Source organism: Nerophis ophidion, linkage group LG14 (genome assembly GCF_033978795.1).
Source record: "Nerophis ophidion isolate RoL-2023_Sa linkage group LG14, RoL_Noph_v1.0, whole genome shotgun sequence".
NCBI classification, from domain to species: Eukaryota; Metazoa; Chordata; class Actinopteri; order Syngnathiformes; family Syngnathidae; genus Nerophis; species Nerophis ophidion.
In genome coordinates, this window is record NC_084624.1 from 53,917,778 (window position 1) to 53,936,823 (window position 19,046).

At 42.1% G+C, this 19,046-nt stretch overlaps 1 protein-coding gene across 1 annotated transcript in view; it reads right to left on the reverse strand.

Moving 5' to 3' along the window:
- emilin2a (elastin microfibril interfacer 2a) overlaps window positions 1-19,046 on the reverse strand; it is a 62,709-nt gene that overhangs the window by 21,796 nt on the left and 21,867 nt on the right. Inside the window, exon 4 of the mRNA XM_061921058.1 lies at window positions 17,097-18,983. Coding sequence (XP_061777042.1) covers window positions 17,097-18,983 — 1,887 coding nt within the window. The remainder of the gene's footprint in view (window positions 1-17,096; window positions 18,984-19,046) is intronic.

Sequence of the window (19,046 nt, forward strand, 5' to 3'; positions counted from 1 at the left end):
ACCCTTTTCCGGGCGAGAACCATGGACTCGGACTTGGAGGTGCTGATTCTCATTCCGGTCGCTTCACACTCGGCTGCGAACCGATCCAGCGAGAGCTGAAGATCCTGGCCAGATGAAGCCATCAGGACCACATCATCTGCAAAAAGCAGAGACCTAATCCTGCAGCCACCAAACCGGATCCCCTCAACGCCTTGACTGCGCCTAGAAATTCTGTCCATAAAAGTTATGAACAGAATGGGTGACAAAGGACAGCCTTGGCAGAGTCCAACCCTCACTGGAAATGTGTCCGACTTACTGCCGGCAATGCGGACCAAGCTCTGACACTGATCATACAGGGAGTGGACTATGTTCTGACACTGATCATACAGGGAGCGGACTGCCACAATAAGACAGTCCGATACCCCATACTCTCTGATCACTCCCCACAGGACTTCCCGAGGGACACGGTCCAATGCCTTCTCCAAGTCCACAAAGCACATGTAGACTGGTTGGGCAAACTCCCATGCACCCTCAAGAACCCTGCCCAGAGTATAGAGCTGGTCCACAGTTCCACGACCAGGACGAAAACCACACTGTTCCTCCTGAATCCGAGGTTCGACTATCCGGCTTAGCCTCCTCTCCAGTACACCTGAATAGACCTTACCGGGAAGGCTGAGGAGACTTTTAGTGCATCAAAAAGTTGTTTTGCCAAAAGTTGGTCAACTTAATTGTAGTGAAGATAAATCCAAGATCACTTTTAATGAAAGTCCTGCTTGGTGAATATTTTCATCAATCTTCACAACAGAATAATGAACAAAAGCCAAAAGCAGTGAAGTTGTCACGTTGTGTAAAAGGTAAATAAAAAGAGAATACAGTGATTTATATTCAATGGAATAGTCTGCAAAGACAAGATATTTCATCTTCACTCTGAGAAACGTCATTTTTTTTTTTTAAATCAATCTTGAACTTAGAAATTAATGGCAGCATTTTTACCAGTGTGTTACATGGCCTTTCCTTTTAACAACACTCAGTAAAGGTTTGGGAACTGAGGAGACACATTTTTGAAGTGGAATTATTTCCCATTCTTGCTTGATGTACAGCTTAAGTTGTTCAACCGAACAGATGGTTCTTTTCCTCTTTGTTCCTGAGGACACAACGTCCACAGTTTGCAAAGACAATTTGAAATGTGGACTGCTATGACCACAGAACACTTTGCATCTGTCCATCTTAGGTGAGCTCGGGCCCAGCAAAGCTGGCGACGTTTCTGGGTGTTGTTGATAAATGGCTTTGGCTTCGCATAGTAGAGTTTTAACTTGCACTTACACATTTGGCAACCAACTATAGTTACTGACAGTGGTTTTATGAAGTGTTCCTGAGCCCAAGCGGTGATATCCTTTACACACTGATTTTGGTTTTTGATGCACGAGGGATCGATGTTCACGGGCATTCAATGTTGGTTTTTAGCCTTGCAGTGATTTCTCCAGATTCTTTGAACCTTTTGATGATATAACGGAGCGTAGATGGTGAAATCCCTAAATTCCTTGCAATAGCCGCTTGAGAAATGTTGTTCTTAAACAATTTGTTCAGACATTTGTTGACAAAGTGGTGACCCTCGCCCCGTCCTTGTTTGTGAATGGCTGAGCATTTCTCAACTTTCTCACTCTTTTTTGCCACCTGTGCCAGCTTTTTTTGAAGCATCATATTCCAAATGAGCTAATATTTGCAAAAAAATAACACAGTTTACCAGTTTGAGCATGAAAGATCTTGTATTTGCAGTCTATTCAATTTAATAGAAGTTGAAAAGGATTTGCAGATTATGGTATTCTCTTTTTATTTACCTTTTACACAACGTGACAACTTCATTGCTTTTTGAGTTTGTAGACTCAGACAAATACTGCACTGTAAGACGCATCAATAAAACGTAACACTTCAGACCTGTTCGACATCCATTGCTTTCGGTCTCCCCTGGGGTGAGTTTTTCCTTGCCTTTATGTGGGCTCTGTACCGAGGATGTCGTTGTGGTTTGTGCAGCCCTTTGAGACACTTTTTATTTAGGGCTATATAAATAAACATTGATTGATTGATTGATTGATTTATAGGACCAAATATGTAGAATATGCTTTACAAAATAAACAAATCTGCAACTTAGTGAAGGTGCAACATAATAAGCGTGATGTGTCAAGGAGGAATTGCTTCTAACTGAAGTATTAACATCAGTGTTTTATGTCGTGGAGTAAAAACTGTATTCACATTTTAGGAACAGTCTAAAGCAGGGGTCACCAACCTTTTTGAAACCGAGGTCTACTTCTTGGGTACTGATTAATGCGAAGGGCTACCAGTTTGATACACACTTAAATAAATTGCCAGAAATAGCCCCAATTTGCTCAATTTACTTTTAATAAATAAATCTATATATATAAAAAAAATGGGTATTTCTGTCAGTCATTCCGTCGTACATTTTTTTTCCTTTTACAGAAGGTTTTTTGTAGGGAATAAATAATGAAAAAACACTTAATTGAATGGTTTAAAAGAGGAGAATGAAATGAAAATAACAGTTTGAAACATAGTTTAGCTTTAATTTCGACTCTTTAAAATTCAAAATTCAACCGAAAAAAAGAAGAGAAAAACTAGCTAATTTGGATCTTTTTTAAAAAAAATAAAAAAAGAATTTATGGAACATCATTAGTAATTTTTCCTGATTAAGATTAATTTTAGAATTTTGATGTCATGTTTAAAATAGGTTAAAATCCAATCTGCACTTTGTTAGAATATATAACAAATTGGACCAAGCTATATTTCTAACAAAGACAAATCATTATTTCTTCTAGATTTTCCAGAACAAAAATTTTAAAATAAATTCAAAAGACTTTGAAATAAGATTTAAATTTTATTCAACATTTTCTAGATTTGCCAGAATATATTTTTTCAATTTTAATCATAAACTTGATGAAATATTATCCAAATATTCTTCGGCGAAAAAACAGAAGCTAAAATGAAGAATTCAATTAAAATGTATTTATTATTCTTTACAATAAATAAAAAAACAAATTACTTGAACATTGATTTAAATTGTCAGGAAAGAAGAGGAAGGAATTTAAAAGGTAAAAAGGTATATGTGTTTAAAAATCCTAAAATCATTTTTAAGGTTGTATTTTTCCTCTAAAATTGTTCTTCTGAAAGTTATAAGAAGCAAAGTAAAAAAAAAAAAAAAAGGAATTTATTTAAACAAGTGAAGACCAAGTCTTTAAAATATTTTCTTGTATTTTCAAATTCTATTTGAGTTTTGTCTCTCTTAGAATTAAAAATGTCGAGCAAAGCGAGACCAGCTTGCTAGTAAATAAATACAATTTAGAAAATAGAGGCAGCTCACTGGTAAGTGCTGCTATTTGAGCTATTTTTAGAACAGGCCAGCGGGCGACTCATCTGGTCCTTACGGGCGACTGCGTCAGTGACCCCTGCTCTAATGTTTAAAAATGAAAGAACAAACTGAAAGGCCCCAAATGTCCCCCAGGATGTCTTGGGACTACACTGCAGTAACACTAACTTCATACTGATGATGATGAGTATGATGATGATAACTGGAAGGCTTTGTGTGGCCTTGAGATGAGTGCATGTTTCCCCCGAGTCCTCCGTCCCACCCGTGTCCCGCCTAGAAGAGGACACCACCAAACGGAAACAAAACCACGTCACCAAGACCAGATGTTGGCGCCAAGGCCAGACACCTTCATGTAGGAAACATGGCTCACTCTCCCCGCACATGTTCCATCCTCCCTGGTAATGACCAAAGGACTGGTGTGGCCCTCGGGGGTTCGGGGAGACTCCCATTGTGTGTGTGGAGACTTCCAGATGGACCGCCATCTTGGGCAGGTCTCCCTGTATACAATCCCCCCCTCTAGATGACTTTGTGCATAGTCCTTCAAGACCATTTTCAATCTTTTCCGCCCTTTCCTTGGACTTCAAGAAGGTCTTAGATGTCCTCGCCTCTCTTCTAGTCCTTCATCACTGTACACACTTCACATCTCCACTTGGAAAGACCTGATTCCAAAAATCAAAGCCTTCATTTCATTCAGTGGCCTAGTGGTTAGGGTGTCTGCCCTGAGATGGGTAGGTCGTGAGTCCAAAGACTATGAATATCAATCAATCAATCAATGTTTACTTATATAGCCCTAAATCACTAGTGTCTCAAAGGGCTGCACAAACCACTACGACATCCTCGGTAGGCCCACATAAGGGCAAGGAAAACTCACACCCAGTGGGACGTCGGTGACAATGATGACTATGAGAACCTTGGAGAGGAGGAAAGCAATGGATGTCGAGCGGGTCTAACATGATACTGTGAAAGTTCAATCCATAATGGATCCAACATAGTCGCGAGAGTCCAGTCCAAAGCGGATCCAACACAGCAGCGAGAGTCCCGTTCACAGCGGAGCCAGCAAGAAACCATCCCAAGCGGAGGCGGATCAGCAGCGCAGAGATGTCCCCAGCCGATACACAGGCAAGCAGTACATGGCCACCGGATCGAACCGGACTCCCTCCACAAGGGAGAGTGGGACATAGAAGAAAAAGAAAAGAAACGGCAGATCAACTGGTCTAAAAAGGGAGTCTATTTAAAGGCTAGAGTATACAAATGAGTTTTAAGGTGAGACTTAAATGCTTCTACTGAGGTGGCATCTCCAACTGTTACCGGGAGGGCATTCCAGAGTACTGGAGCCCGATAGCGTTTTCATGGTAGCCATTACTTCCCTGCTTGGCACTCAGCATCAAGGGTTGGAATTGGGGGTTAAATCACCAATAATGATTCCCGGGCGTGGCCACTGCTGCTGCTCACTGCTCCCCTCACCTCCCATGGGGTGAACAAGGGTGATGGGTCAAATGCAGAGACTAATTTCACCACACCTGGTGTGTGTGTGTGTGTGTGTGTGTGTGTGTGTGTGTGACAACCATTAGTACTTTAACTTTAAATGTACTTAATTTGAATTTTGTGAGGCACTCTTGTAAGGACGGACTTTGAACAAGAGTGGACGTTATCATGACAGGACCAAGACGGAGCGGAGGAAGGGGACATCCGTTCACCTTTCTCCTGTCCAATGGCAAAACCTAGTAACTCACTCCTAGCTGATTTTGAGAAAACAAAGGAAAACCAATCTATCTAAATGCTGTCTTACAAAGAGCTACAAAGTCATCAAACGTATAGACCAGGGGTAGGGAACCTATGGCTCTAGAGCCAGATGTGGCTCTTTTGGGACGGCGTGGCGCAGTGGGAGAGTGGCCGTGCGCAACCCGAGCGTCCCTGGTTCAAATCCCACCTAGTACCAACCTCGTCACGTCCGTTGTGTCCTGAGCAAGACACTTCACCCTTGCTCCTGATGGGTGCTGGTTGGCGCCTTGCATGGCAGCTCCCTCCATCAGTGTGTGAATGTGTGTGTGAATGTGGAAGTAGTGTCAAAGCGCTTTGAGTACCTTGAAGGTAGAAAAGCGCTATACAAGTACAACCCATTTATTTATTTGTTTATTTACATCTGGCTCTCTGATAAATCTTTGCTGACATTGCTTAACACGATAAGTAATTAATAATTACGATGGTAATCACAGTGTTAAAAATAACGTTCAAATTATAAAACATTTTCATGCATTTTTAATCCAACCATCCGTTTTCTATCGCACCTGTTCAAGATGTCGCATTAATGGTAAAAAGTAATATATTTATTATTGGTTAAATTTAAAATAACAATATTATTAAAAAGAGTAAGTGTTGGTCTTGTCAAGACCTGGACTAAGGTGTGGTTTGTTTTCCCGTGGTGCAAAGCGATTGGAACGGACATGGCGTGAAAGTAATGACATCTTTAATCTTAACTCAAAAATATTACAAAAACAAAGGGTGTAAACAAAAGGCGCTCTCAGTGGAGGTTAAAAACTTGGCTATGAAACCTAAAACTCGCACAATGGGAGAACTATGAACATAAAATAAAACTTACAAACTATGGCATGAAAAACGTACTTGGACCGAGAAAGAGCATGGATCATCGGCATGGATAACATAGGTGTGTAGGAGGTGATAGAGGGTATTAATACATCTCTACTAATATTGTGTCATTTATACACCTATTATTTTCTACACATTATGAGGGACAAACTGTAAAAAAATATTATTCATGTATTTGTTCATTTACTGTTAATATCTGCTTACTTTCTCTTTTAACATGTTCTATCTACACTTCTGTTCAAATGTAATAATCACTTATTCTTCTCTTCTTTGATACCACACATTAGTTTTGGATGATACTTTTGATTGATTGGTTGAGACTTTTATTAGTAGATTGCACAGTCCAGTACATATTCCGTACAATTGACCACTAAATGGTAACACCCCAATAAGTTTTTCAACTTGTTTAAGTCGGGGTCCACGTTAATCAATTCATGGTAGCATTCAATAATCAAGCCTGACTGCCTGGCAACTGCAGGCTTAAATGGTGACGTGGTGATTGACAACGGGTACATGAGTTCAAGTGAATCTGGTGTGTGAGTCGTGAAAACAGGTGAACTGATTGGTAGTCATGGAAACAAAAACAAACTAGGGTGCGCAAAAACAGGATCTAATGGAGTCAAAAGCAAAACAGAACATAACTAAACAGGACATGATCACAAAGAAATGACAGGTCTTACTTAAAAATGCACGCATTTAGTTGTATTCAGTGTTTAAAAAATATTATACGGCTCTCACGGAAATACATTTTGAAATATTTGGCTTTCATGGCTCTCTCAACCAAAAAGGTTCCCGACCCCTGGTATCGATGTTTTCTTGAGCTTTCATTTTCTTGCCGATTGAGCCATGGATTGAATCTGCTCTCATGAACGTGTGCCCTTTTCTCCAGATATTTTATTACAATCTCGGGTGAGGCCCCATTCTGCGTTTGCACATTGGACAAGAGCCGTGTACAGCGTCCAGTTTTTATTTTGACCTCCACAGTTATCTGCCCAAAAGAGTATGCAAGGGGAAGAATCAAGAAGAATACATTTAATGAAGGTGCTTGCAACGTCCTGGGCCAATCTTCCAAATATCCCCTCGTGCCATAATATCACATAATCAGCTTGACCGTCGGCCCCCATTCGTGCAAATGTCTCATTAAAGACAATAAGGCGACTGACAAAGAAGCTCCGATTGGTCCCTTGAGATACTAGGTTCTTCTGTTGTATCTACGCGGTCATGTGGTAGTTGCTAGGTCCTGCCATGCGCGTAACAGCTTACTTACGGAACAAATTACAATATCGCATACACTAATGTAAAACGTATCACCTAGGAACTCCAAAATTATTATCAGCTCAGTTTTGACCAACATTGAGTTACTGGGTTTTGCCTTTGGACGAGAGATTTGGAGAAGATAAACCACACATTCTTCTCACAAACTTAAAACTGTTTTCATGATGTTTTTTTCCGGCATAATTTCAGGTTTCTATTGTAAAGTTATGACTTTTTATCGTTGCAAAGTTGGGTCGTCTTTTTTGTCAAATGACGACTCTTTCTATTGTGACTTTGTCCTCTCAATTATACTTTCTTTTAATCATAGCATTTTATTTTCCACTTTTTCTTGTAATAAGACTTTTGCTTCTTAGCAATATGATTTAAAACCTTGAAACATTTAGAAATTTTACTCTTTTTTTCTTGTAAAATGGTGGCTTTTCTGTGTAATATGTCTGCCTGATTTTTGGTATTAATTCATCTCTCCTAATATTGTGTCATTTATACACCTATTATTTTCTACACATTATGAGGAACAAACTGTAAAAAAATATTATTCATGTCGTTCATTTACTATTAATATCTGCTTACTTTCTCTTTTAACATGTTCTATCTACACTTCTGTTCAAATATTCACTTATTCTTCTCTTCTTTGATACTTTACATTAGTTTTGGATGATACCACACATTTAGGTATCAATCAGATACCAAGTTGGTCATATTTAAAGACCTCATGTGTCCAGGGACATATTTACTGACTTTATAAACAAAATATACATTTTTAAAAAATCAAAGATTTCGTGATGCCAAAGAATATCGACATAATCACAGCTCCTGTACTTTGGTATCATTACAGTGGATGTCAGGTGTAGATCCACCCATGGTATTTGTTTACATTTTGATGCTGGTGAGCTACGGTGTGTAGTAGAGATGCGCGGGTAGGCAATTATATCATCCGCAACCGCATCACTAACGTCATCCACCCGAACCAACATTTTATCAGAACCCCCGCTTCCCGCCCGTTGTTAAATATCCGGAGTCGGCGACCTTTACCACTTAAAGAGCTAGTTTAACCTGTGTCCCAAAGTAAAGAAGGCAATGGGAGCCGCTAACGTTATCGCGAATATCTGATGATGCTCATTCAGATAATGGGAATAAGGGCGTGCTGTGAAGCCATTGCCTTTGACAACCTTCAACAACATGTATGAAACGTTTGCCAGTCAAGCAAAATGCTATATGCAGTTTACGCAAACACACGTACAAGATTGAAAGGCGTACTGGGTGACGCAGAGTACACTGATGGTTGTGATATAAACAATTTTAACACTCTTACTAATATGCGCCACGCTGTGAAGCCACACCAAACAAGAATGACAAACACATTTCGGGAGAACATCTTCACAGTAACACAACAAACACCCAAAATCCTTTGCATCCATGACACTACCTGAATATATTTTACGCCCCCAACCCTGCCCACCTTACTGACGCACAGGGGGGTTAATATAGTCAGGAAGTGTCATGGAGAATGTTTACGTCAACTAATGTCTTCTTCGCTTTGTGACACGGGTCCAAAATGGCTCTTTGAACGGTAAAAGTTACCGATCCCTGAACCATGTATGTCATATATTTCCAAATGGTTCAACCGCCACCCGCCCGAATCTATTTCAAATCTATTTTTCCGTCATGTCACCAGCCCGAGTCCGTGGATGAGACTGCAAACCGCGCATCTCTAGTGTGTAGTGAAGCATGTTTAGCTATTCCTCGTCCTGCAGTGATAATGCTACTTGTAAGAAACTTACTTTATTTGTCGCCATGGAGACCAGGATTAGTGGATTAGTGATTTAGAAGTAGTTTTTAAGCCAAAATGCGTCCATTCTCCCTTTTCTGTCTACACACTGTCTGCTTGTAAGTACTCTATGATTGTGGGCTGCCGAACATGCTCATCTGCTCTTAAACCTGCAATGACACGAGGTGACGACGGCGGGAAAGGGGGAAGGGGAACCGGCACTTTTCAGAGGCGGTATAGTACCTAATATGATTCATTATTACTGCGGTACTATACTAGTACCGGTGCAGCGTAGAACCTAATCTGGAGCAAGACAAGAGGAAGAAAATGGATACTTGGCTCATAAAACCCTATTTCCACCAAGCACTACTGTTCAGTCTCACTGGTCAGAAGTTAAAACCAAAGTAAGAATACTTTCTTTTGGTCCCACAAAGAACTCCCAGCCACGGATTCATTCCAAAGAATCCTAACCCTCTCTCATGTTGAACAACAAGCAGTTTTGAGGGAGCAGTTTGGGAAGTTCCCACTCAGCTGGCCATTGTCCAGGCTTTGACGAGAGGGAGGCACCCACAACGGGGGGCCCCAGATTATGACGTCAGGGTTTAGGGCGGTCCACCACGCATCTGGTCCTGGGAGTGGAGGCACTCTTTTCTCGCCAAACCCCCACACCTTTTTGTTTTTATCCATCAAGACCAGCTCCAGTGGTGAGTCAAGGCCCTTAATGAGGACCAGACCCCGACTTGTCAGGCTGAGGTCACCCTACGGGAATCTGTTGTGTGTGTGTGTTCTTGTATTTCTACCCTTCTTGAGACATCAACAAGGAAAAGTAGCTTCCATATGAGGACCGGTGAACAAGTTCGGACCGAAATCATGGTCCTAATAAAAAAATTTAAAAATAAAATAAAATTAAAGCTGCAAGCAGCGATGGACGGGACCGAGTATATGTGGAAGTAGCCGAGGAGAGGGAAGTCTGGGCTTCCCGGATATAAGTTAGAACAACACACTACTTTGTATTATATTGTAGTTTTTACCTTCCATAACGTGTCTACTGACAGATATACGTTATAACTATACACTACTTTGTATTATAAATGTTTTAGGTTTTACCTTCCATAACGTGTTTACTGACAGATATAAGTTAGAACTACTTAGTATTATACATTTTGTAATTTTTATCTTCCATAACGTGTCTACTGACAGATATAAATTAGAATGAAAATACATGGGTACGGCTAGTGGCTACTATTAGCAAACAGATAGACCTACCAAATCGACGCATAAAAAGTGCAGATGGCCTTAAAATGCCACAACAGTCAGGCACCATATGTAAGTACCCAAAATAAAGACTCGACATACAAAGAAATCCAATCGGAGCAGAAACATAGGAGGAAACGGGATTAAAACCCGATACTAACCACCCATTGAAAATACATGGGTACGGCTAGTAGCTACTATTAGCAAACAGATAGACTTACCAACTCGGCGTAATATCTTAACATCGACATACTCTCTCGTCGCAACTCGGCCCTGATGGTCGGCACCGATAAATTTACAATTAGTTGTAAAATGTTGGATGGTTGTTTTTACGATATGCAGGCAAACGACAACTTTAAAACATACTAGCTACGGCACCTGGCAGCCAACTTGGTATAGACAATCACAGTCCCTGCCTCACGAATGTTGGTGCGTGCGCACCAGCAACAGACGGTACGAAAAAAAACAAGGAAAAAAAAAACGTCTCCTTCACTGTGTCTGCGCATGACGGTAACTTTGAAATGGTTTTCAGCGCAGCGGTTCATTGAAGGCTGATAAAATCAAAACCGTAGCAGTAATTAAAACTCTTTTATCAACTTTTAATCAGAAGGGTTCAATCGCTCTCCTGTGTTAGTTTGAAGCCGACAAGACAAACGCGCTCAGAGGAGATAATGTTTGAAAAAAGGTGACCGTTTTTTTACAAAACTTTTGTTTTGAAGGGGGAATTGCCTACTTCCTGTTGATTTTTGCTGGGAGTTGTCAATATATGAAATGTAGGTCTAAGTGAGACCTACATAGAGGTTTTTGTTCCATGTATCCACAACGTTCCAACTGGAAGTTAGAGGCAGTTTTGTCTGTGTTTTCTTCCAAGGAGCAGTTTTGTTTTCTTCGTAGGGGGTGCTAGAGCGCAAGTTTTAGTTTTGGGGTTAAGTTTTTTGATTAGATCGCAATGTTCGCCAGTCTTGATGTGTGTGTCAAATTTGGTGAGTTTTGAAGCATGTTAAGGGCGTCAAATTACAGCTCAAAGCTGCGGAATAATAATAAAGAAAGAAAGAATAAAACGCTAGAAATTCAATAGGGTCCTCTGTCCCAAAGGGACATTCGGTCCCTAATAAAAAATGTATATAGAGACTTACTGTAATAACTTGAAGTAAATAATGAAGAGTAAAAATCAATTATAAACACAACAATTTTAAATTTACCTGAAGCGTATCTTTTTTATATTTACATAAGTTGTATATATTATTAATGTTGTGAATACAATCTTTATATATCTAAAAAGGGTGGTGCATTTTTCGGAGATCTCAAGAAGGTAACAAATACAAGAATGTGTGTGTGTGTGTGTGTGTGTGTGTGTGTGTGTGTGTGTGTGTGTGTGATAGAGAGGTTGATGCTGCGGTCTGAGAAAAGGAAAACAAGCTCTATCTGGGCTGCAAGAGCGACGTCTCCATTACTCAGTGGAGTAGAAGACAAGTCCACTCAGGGCGTTCTGACGGTTCCTTCAGAAACCGTCAAATGAAATCACGACAGCAGTTAAGAAAGGGCCGGAATGTTGCAATCCAATGTTGCAAAAATATTTCAGCTGCCACGTTCTGTCTCTCCAACTGGAATTCTTCCGGACAACAACATAAGTCGCAGGAAGTCTCCATTATGGGCCTCGGACTTGCGGTGCAGCCACATATTGAATGACATAAGAAGAGGGCGGCCAGGAGGAGAGGCCCCGTCAACTCCTGCACTCCCACTCAGGCAAATCCCCTGCGGCCACTCGGGGGGGGGGGGGCGATTCTTCCCCTGCGAGCCTCACACGGGGGCTCGGATGCATGATTGTGGCCGCACTTTATCCACATGCCTGATAAACTGCTGTGCTGGGAAGTCCTGCATTCTTCTTCATGTTGCAACTCCTCTTCCTATCTACGCCAACAAGTGTCCTCCTTTTGAACATTGGTGGTGCCCCACGTGGACACAAAGACCCCCAAAGTTGTACAAACCCCATTTCCATATGAGTTGGGAAATTTTGTTAGATGTAAATATAAACAGAAAACAATGATTTGCAAATCCTTTTCAACCCATATTCAATTCAATTCAACATTGTTCTTCCACCATAGAAGTGGGTCAAAATCTACCTTTTTCTGCAATATGGTCTTAAATCTGCTGCTATAAAAACTTTTGTTATTGCTTCAGCGCTGCCTGACTCACCGAGGAGAGGCTGCTTGAATGCGGTGTTTGCACCACACTAGTCTTTATCTTTATTGAAGCGAAGTGAAGAGAACAATGTCCCCCCTCTCGTCCTCCGTTGTTGTGTTCCCAAACGGGAGATGTTAACGAGGCAGGAGGGTCTTCCAGCTCTGCGTTTTACATGTTGTCCTAGCCCGGTCGCTGCTAGCATGCCCTGTGTTGTGCCTCGGTGTGCATTGTTTACACAACGTACGGTGCGCTACTTAATATGTCCGTGTGGAAACTTGTTCGGTACACCTCCGAACCGAACCAAAACCCCCGTACCGGAACGGTTCAATACGAATACACGTACCGTTACACCCTTAATAACTATACTAATGACCAATGCCTGAGCCACTTTGATGTTTTTCAACCAATCTTGCTCAAATTTGACAAACATGTGCTTGTCAGTCCCATAAAAAGTGTTTACCATGTACAATTATGTGGTGATAAGTCTAATCAGCCTGAAGTCAGAGTGGGAGTTAGCTTGGACCAGAACTATTCAACTGGGGAGGAGTTTATGGAAAAATACTTGGAAGAGACACCACAGCGCTGTCATGAACATAAAGACAATCTTTCACAAAAATTTTTTGCAGTAGGTCCTTAAAAACAGCAGAGTATACTCCTGTTATTTTCAGAATTTAGTAACCCTGACACAATAGACAGTCACAAATAAAATGTCCACTACAGAGGATGTTGGTTCTTAAAGGGGAACTGCACTTTTTTGTTTACAACAGGGGTGTCAAAGTTATTTTAGGTCAGGGGGCACATGGAGGCTTATTAGTGATTCCCAGAGCCCCAAAAAAGTCTGCGGGCTATAGAGCGTTTTCTGTTCGGGCTCCAGTACTCTGGAATGCCCTCCCGGTCACAGTTAGAGATGCTACCTCAGTAGAAGCATTTAAGTCCCATCTTAAAACTCATTTGTATACTCTCGCCTTTAAATAGACTCCCTTTTAGACCAGTTGATCTGCCGTTTATTTTATTTTCTCCTCTGCGCCCCCTCTCTTCCTTGTGTGTGTGTATTATGTTAGATCCACTATGGACTGGACTCTCACTATTATGTTAGATCCACTATGGACTGGACTCTCACTATTATGTTGGATCCACTATGGACTGGACTCACACTATTATGTTGGATCCACAATGGACTGGACTCAAACTATTATGTTAGATCCACTATGGACTGGAGATCTCATTATTATGTTAGATCCACTATGGACTGGAGATCTCATTATTATGTTAGATCCACTATGGACTGGACTCTGACACTATTATGTTAGATCCACTATGGACTGGACTCTCACACTATTATGTTAGATCCACTATGGACTGGACTCTCACACTATTATGTTAGATCCACTATGGACTGGACTCTCACTATTATGTTGAATCCAATATGGACTGGACTCTCACTATTTTGTTAGATCCACTATGGACTGGACTCTCACAATATTATGTTAGATCCACTATGGACTGGACTGCCACACTAATATGTTAGATCCACTATGGACTGGACTATCACTATTATGTTAGATCCACTATGGACTGGACTCTCACTATTATGTTAGATCCACTATGGACTGGACTCTCTCACTATTATGTTAGATCCACTATGGACTGGACTCTCACACTACTATGTTAAATCCACTATGGACTGGACTCTCACTATTATGTTAGATCCACTATGGACTGGACTCTCCCTATTATGTTAGGTCCACTATGGACTCTACTCCCACTCTATTATGTTAGGTCCACTATGGAGTGGACTCACACTATTATGTTAGATCCACTATGGACTGGACTCTCACACTATTATGTTAGATCCACTATGGACTGGACTCTCACACTATTATGTTAGATCCACTATGGACTGGACTCTCACACTATTATGTTAGATCCACTATGGACTGGACTCTCACTCTTTTGTTAGATCCACTATGGACTGGACTCTCACTATTTTGTTAGATCCACTATGGACTAGACTTTCACACTATTATGTTAGATCCACTATGGACTGGACTCCCACACTATTATGTTAGGTCCACTATGGATTGGACTCCCACACTATTATGTTAGATCCACTATGGACTGGACTCTCACACTATCAATCAATGTTTATTTATATAGCCCCAAATCACAAATGTCTCAAAGGACTGCACAAATCATTACGACTACAACATCCTAGGAAGAACCCACAAAAGGGCAAGGAAAACTCACACCCAGTGGGCAGGGAGAATTCACATCCAGTGGGACGCCAGTGACAATGCTGACTATGAGAAACCTTGGACCTTGGTCTAGGGGACCGAATGCAATGGATGTCGAGCGGGTCTAACATGATACTGTGAAAGTTCAATCCATAGTGGCTCCAACACAGCCGCCAGAGTTCAGTTCAAGCGGATCCAAGACAGCAGCGAGAATCCCGTCCACTATGGACTGGACTCTCACACTATTATGTTAGGTCCACTATGGACTGGACTCTCACACTATTATGTTAGATCTACTATGGACTGGACTCTCACACTATTATGTTAGATCCACTATGGACTGGACTCTCACACTATTATGTTAGATCCACTATGGACTGGACTCTCACACTATTATGTTAGATCCACTATGGACTGGACTCTCACTATTATGTTAGATCCACTATGGACTGGACTCTCACACTATTATGTTAGATCCACTATTGACTGGACTCTCACTACTATGTTAGATCCACTATGGACTGGACTTTCACTATTATGTTAGATCCACTATGGACTGGACTCTCACTATTATGTTAGATCCACTATGGACTGGACACTCACACTATTATGTTAGATCCAATATGGACTGGACTCACACTATTATGTTAGATCGACTATGGACTGGACTCTCACTATTATGTTAGATCCACTATGGACTGGACTCTCACTATTTTGTTAGACCCACTATGGACTAGACTTTCACAATATTATGCTAGAACCCCCCCCAACATCCATTGCATCCGGTCTCCCACATCTGCGGTCCTCTCGGAGGTTTCTCGTAGTCATTCACATTGTGATCCCACTGGGTTGTGAGTTTTTCCTTGCCCTTATGTGGGCTCTAAACCGAGGACGTCATTGTGGCTTGTACAGCCCTTTGAGACACTTGTGATTTAGGGCTACATAAATAAAACATTGATTGATATTGTTGGTGCTTTTTTAATGGTTATTGAATTTTATGGGCGAAATAGTGAAGCTCCCATTGGCTCCTCTGTAAGCAGACTTTTATTTCCTTTTATTTAATTAATAAAAAAAATCCATCCATGATATGAAGAGTTCATACGCAAAAACCGATAAACGCCATTTTGATAAAGTTTAGCCCAGCCTCGGTAATATATAGTCCACCACTTCTATTGTGGTATACCAAAATCAATTTGTTTGCAAATGCAGACAAATGCCGCTTTTAACGTCATTTAGTTCAGCGATTTATTGCAAAGGCCGATAAGCGCCATGGATCATTTATCACAAAAGCCGATATATCCGTTTGCCCAACCAGCGCTGCAGTACGGGATCACGTGACAAACAAAATGGCAGCGCGCTCGGACTCACTCAGTGTTGTTATCCGCGCATGAATAATTTGGAAGCTTCTCCTGTGAACAAAACTGTTAAGCCAGCGAAAAAAAACTGACGTGTTGAAGTTATTTGATGTTGGCGCTAGCACGTGTGTCCGTGAGTTTTACACCGCTGCGTTAAACGATGTTGTCTAGCATGGAGCTAATGTCGATAGCGATGATGAGTGAGCTGTTATCTGCACAGGAGTGTTTTTGAGAGGCAAACCAGGTTGAGCATTTGTGCTTGTTTTTATTAATAAAACATTGTCTTCATTGCAACACTGTTTTTTTGTTTTTTCATTTTGTGCTGAAAAGCACAAGGTAAATATGTGAGGTCACAGTTCCAAAAAAGCATGTCCGGTTAGCAAGTACGAAAAAACAATGTTCGCAGGGACAGCTAGATTTATACGTACCAAGGGATCGAAACTGTTAAATAATGAAGTAAATAAATGTGAACAGTTGTTACCTTGAAATGTGGCTTTCGATAAATTTCACGTTCTGTTTTTCTCTCTATCTTTATCTTGAATATTATGCGAAATAACGACCGCAAAGAAAACGATTTTGGAGATATCTGTTTTTGCAACATATCATAATTTGGATATATCTGCTTTTGACGTAAAACCACATCAAACACTCTTATTTGAAAGCCATTCATTACATCAGCATTTCTTAAAAGTTTAGGCTTTCATGACTTGCTTATGTTGATATTAAATAAACCATTGTATGCTTGTATATGTACCGACAACACCAGCAGGCAGAAAATCGTTAATATACAGAATCGGTTAAAATGGATTTATCTGCTTTTGCATATGAACTCTTCATATCTTTCATAATGATTCTGAACGATAGGCAACAGTTTTTAAAGTGCAGTTGGCCTTTAAGAATATATGAAATAAGAAAAATAGCGACAGGAGAAGTTTCCTGGACAATTTAGTTGAATAGTCCTGGTTTAAACAAACGAGATGTCCTAAAACCTGATGTTTATCCTCCTCAGTCTACTGGAACGCTGTATAAAAGAAGTACTCCAGCGAGTGATGTCAGAGACTCACCTGGCTCCTTGGCAGTGATGTCTTTGGAAACCTGTCTGACGATGACGGACAGCTGGGCCTGAAACCTCTGCAGCGCTTTCTTTAGTTCCACGATGTCTGCACCGTGGCCTCCATAAGTGGCGTTCATCTTGTCCACGGCGTCTTGCAGCAGTCTTACATGTCTCTCCAGGCCGCTTCTTGGCTCTCCAATACCAGCAGAGGCTCCGCCCACCTTCTCAAGCGTGCTCACTCGTCCTTCCACTCCTTGAAATCGGATTAACACGGTGGACACTTGCTTGCTGAGAGTGTCCACTTTGTTCTTCAGCTCCTCCGTGTGGACACCGGCAGTGTCCAGCGCCGGCTTCTTTCCCGCCTGGCAGCACGTTGCGTTTATTTGGAGCATGTCTTGGTTGTATTTGCTCAAGGAGTCACTCAGGCCAGTGACTGCACCGGCAAGACTAAGGACGTTATCTTGGAGGTTACTCAACCCCTTCTGGAAGTCATCCATAGTCTTGGAACCCTGGTCGCCGCCAGCTGAATCCTTTCCGACGTCGTCCTGCATTTGCTGCAGCTTGTCAGTATTTGCGTTGACGACCGTGTGCAGGACATTTAAGTCGTTTTTGTAGCGACGCAGATCAGTCCGGATGTCTTCTAGACTCGTATTTGTTGGTAAGAAACTTCCTGCGCCAACAGTTGCTTCCGATCCGGAGCACCCTGCGGAGCACATCTCTCCGACGGCGTTGATTTTGTCGTCCAAACCCTGCAGGAGGAACTTGTTGTTGCTGACTTCCGCCTGCATGGCATCCATGGAGTCTCCAAACATCCCTGGAAAAGAGTTATTGCTCATCTCCACCAGCATACTGGTGAACTGGTCCTCCATGTTGTTCAGACGCTCATCCAGGACTTGGCGCAACGATGCCACCTCCTCTGAGATGGTCTGCGTCAGCTTTCCCTCTACGTAGAAGCAATGAGTCTCTGCATTTTGTTCGGTGACGTTGATGCGGGCCTCCAGCTCTTCAATCAGCGGGCTGAAGTCGTCGTTCTCTCGAGGCTCTGACAGGTGTGCCAACTCGTTGTCGATGCGAGCGTTCAGGGTCCGGTAAGCTTCTGTGATGCGGTCGATCTCACGCCACAAGTCTTTGTGGTCGCTCTGGTCCTCTTGCTTGTTAACAGGGTCTGTTTGCCTCTGAGTCCGCGAAGGCCCGTCTGCAGCCACCATGTCCAAACGCAGCGCCCGGATCTCCTTTCTTATGGCAGCCTCCTTGTTGTCCACCAGTGTGGTCAGGCTGTCCAATCCTTGGTCACGGCTGTCCTCGCAGGTCTTCTGTAAGGACTGGATTTTGCTGCTGCATGACGCTTGTATCTTGTCCAGCTGTTCCTTCATTGTTTTGTCTTGCTCGTTCTTCAGCTTCTCCACTTTTCCGTCGATATAGCTCTGAACAACATCCAGCTCCATCATGGTGGGTGTCTGCGACTGCGAGGCATCCATCAGGACACGGATTTGCCCCTCGTGACTCGTCACTGCCCCTCGCAGGTCTTCCAGCACCTCCTCCTTGCCTTTTAACGCATCATTGATATCGTCCAGGCGAGCTTCTATTTTTTCCAGGACCTTGTCTCCGGCCATTCCACCTCTAGAAGCCTGGTGGCCATCCAGCACTGCAGGACTCTCCTCAGGTCCGGGGACCGCTGCACTAACTGGTGGTTGCACGTTGTTGAAGAGGGTCACCAACATCTTCTTTGTGTCATCCTGGAGGTCTGCCCGCAGGTTGGCATTTAACTCCTTAAAGGCAGACTGCAGGTCCAGGACAGTCTGAGAGAGGCGCCGGACTTCACCTTCCAGAAGGTGCACCTGTGCCGCTGTCCCTTCATGCTTTGTCTCATGGTGCCCCGTCTCTCTGCGCTCTGGTCCTAGAAGCAGGGAACACAGTGATCCTTTGTGTTCAAAGTGAATCAACACATCCATGGAGAAAA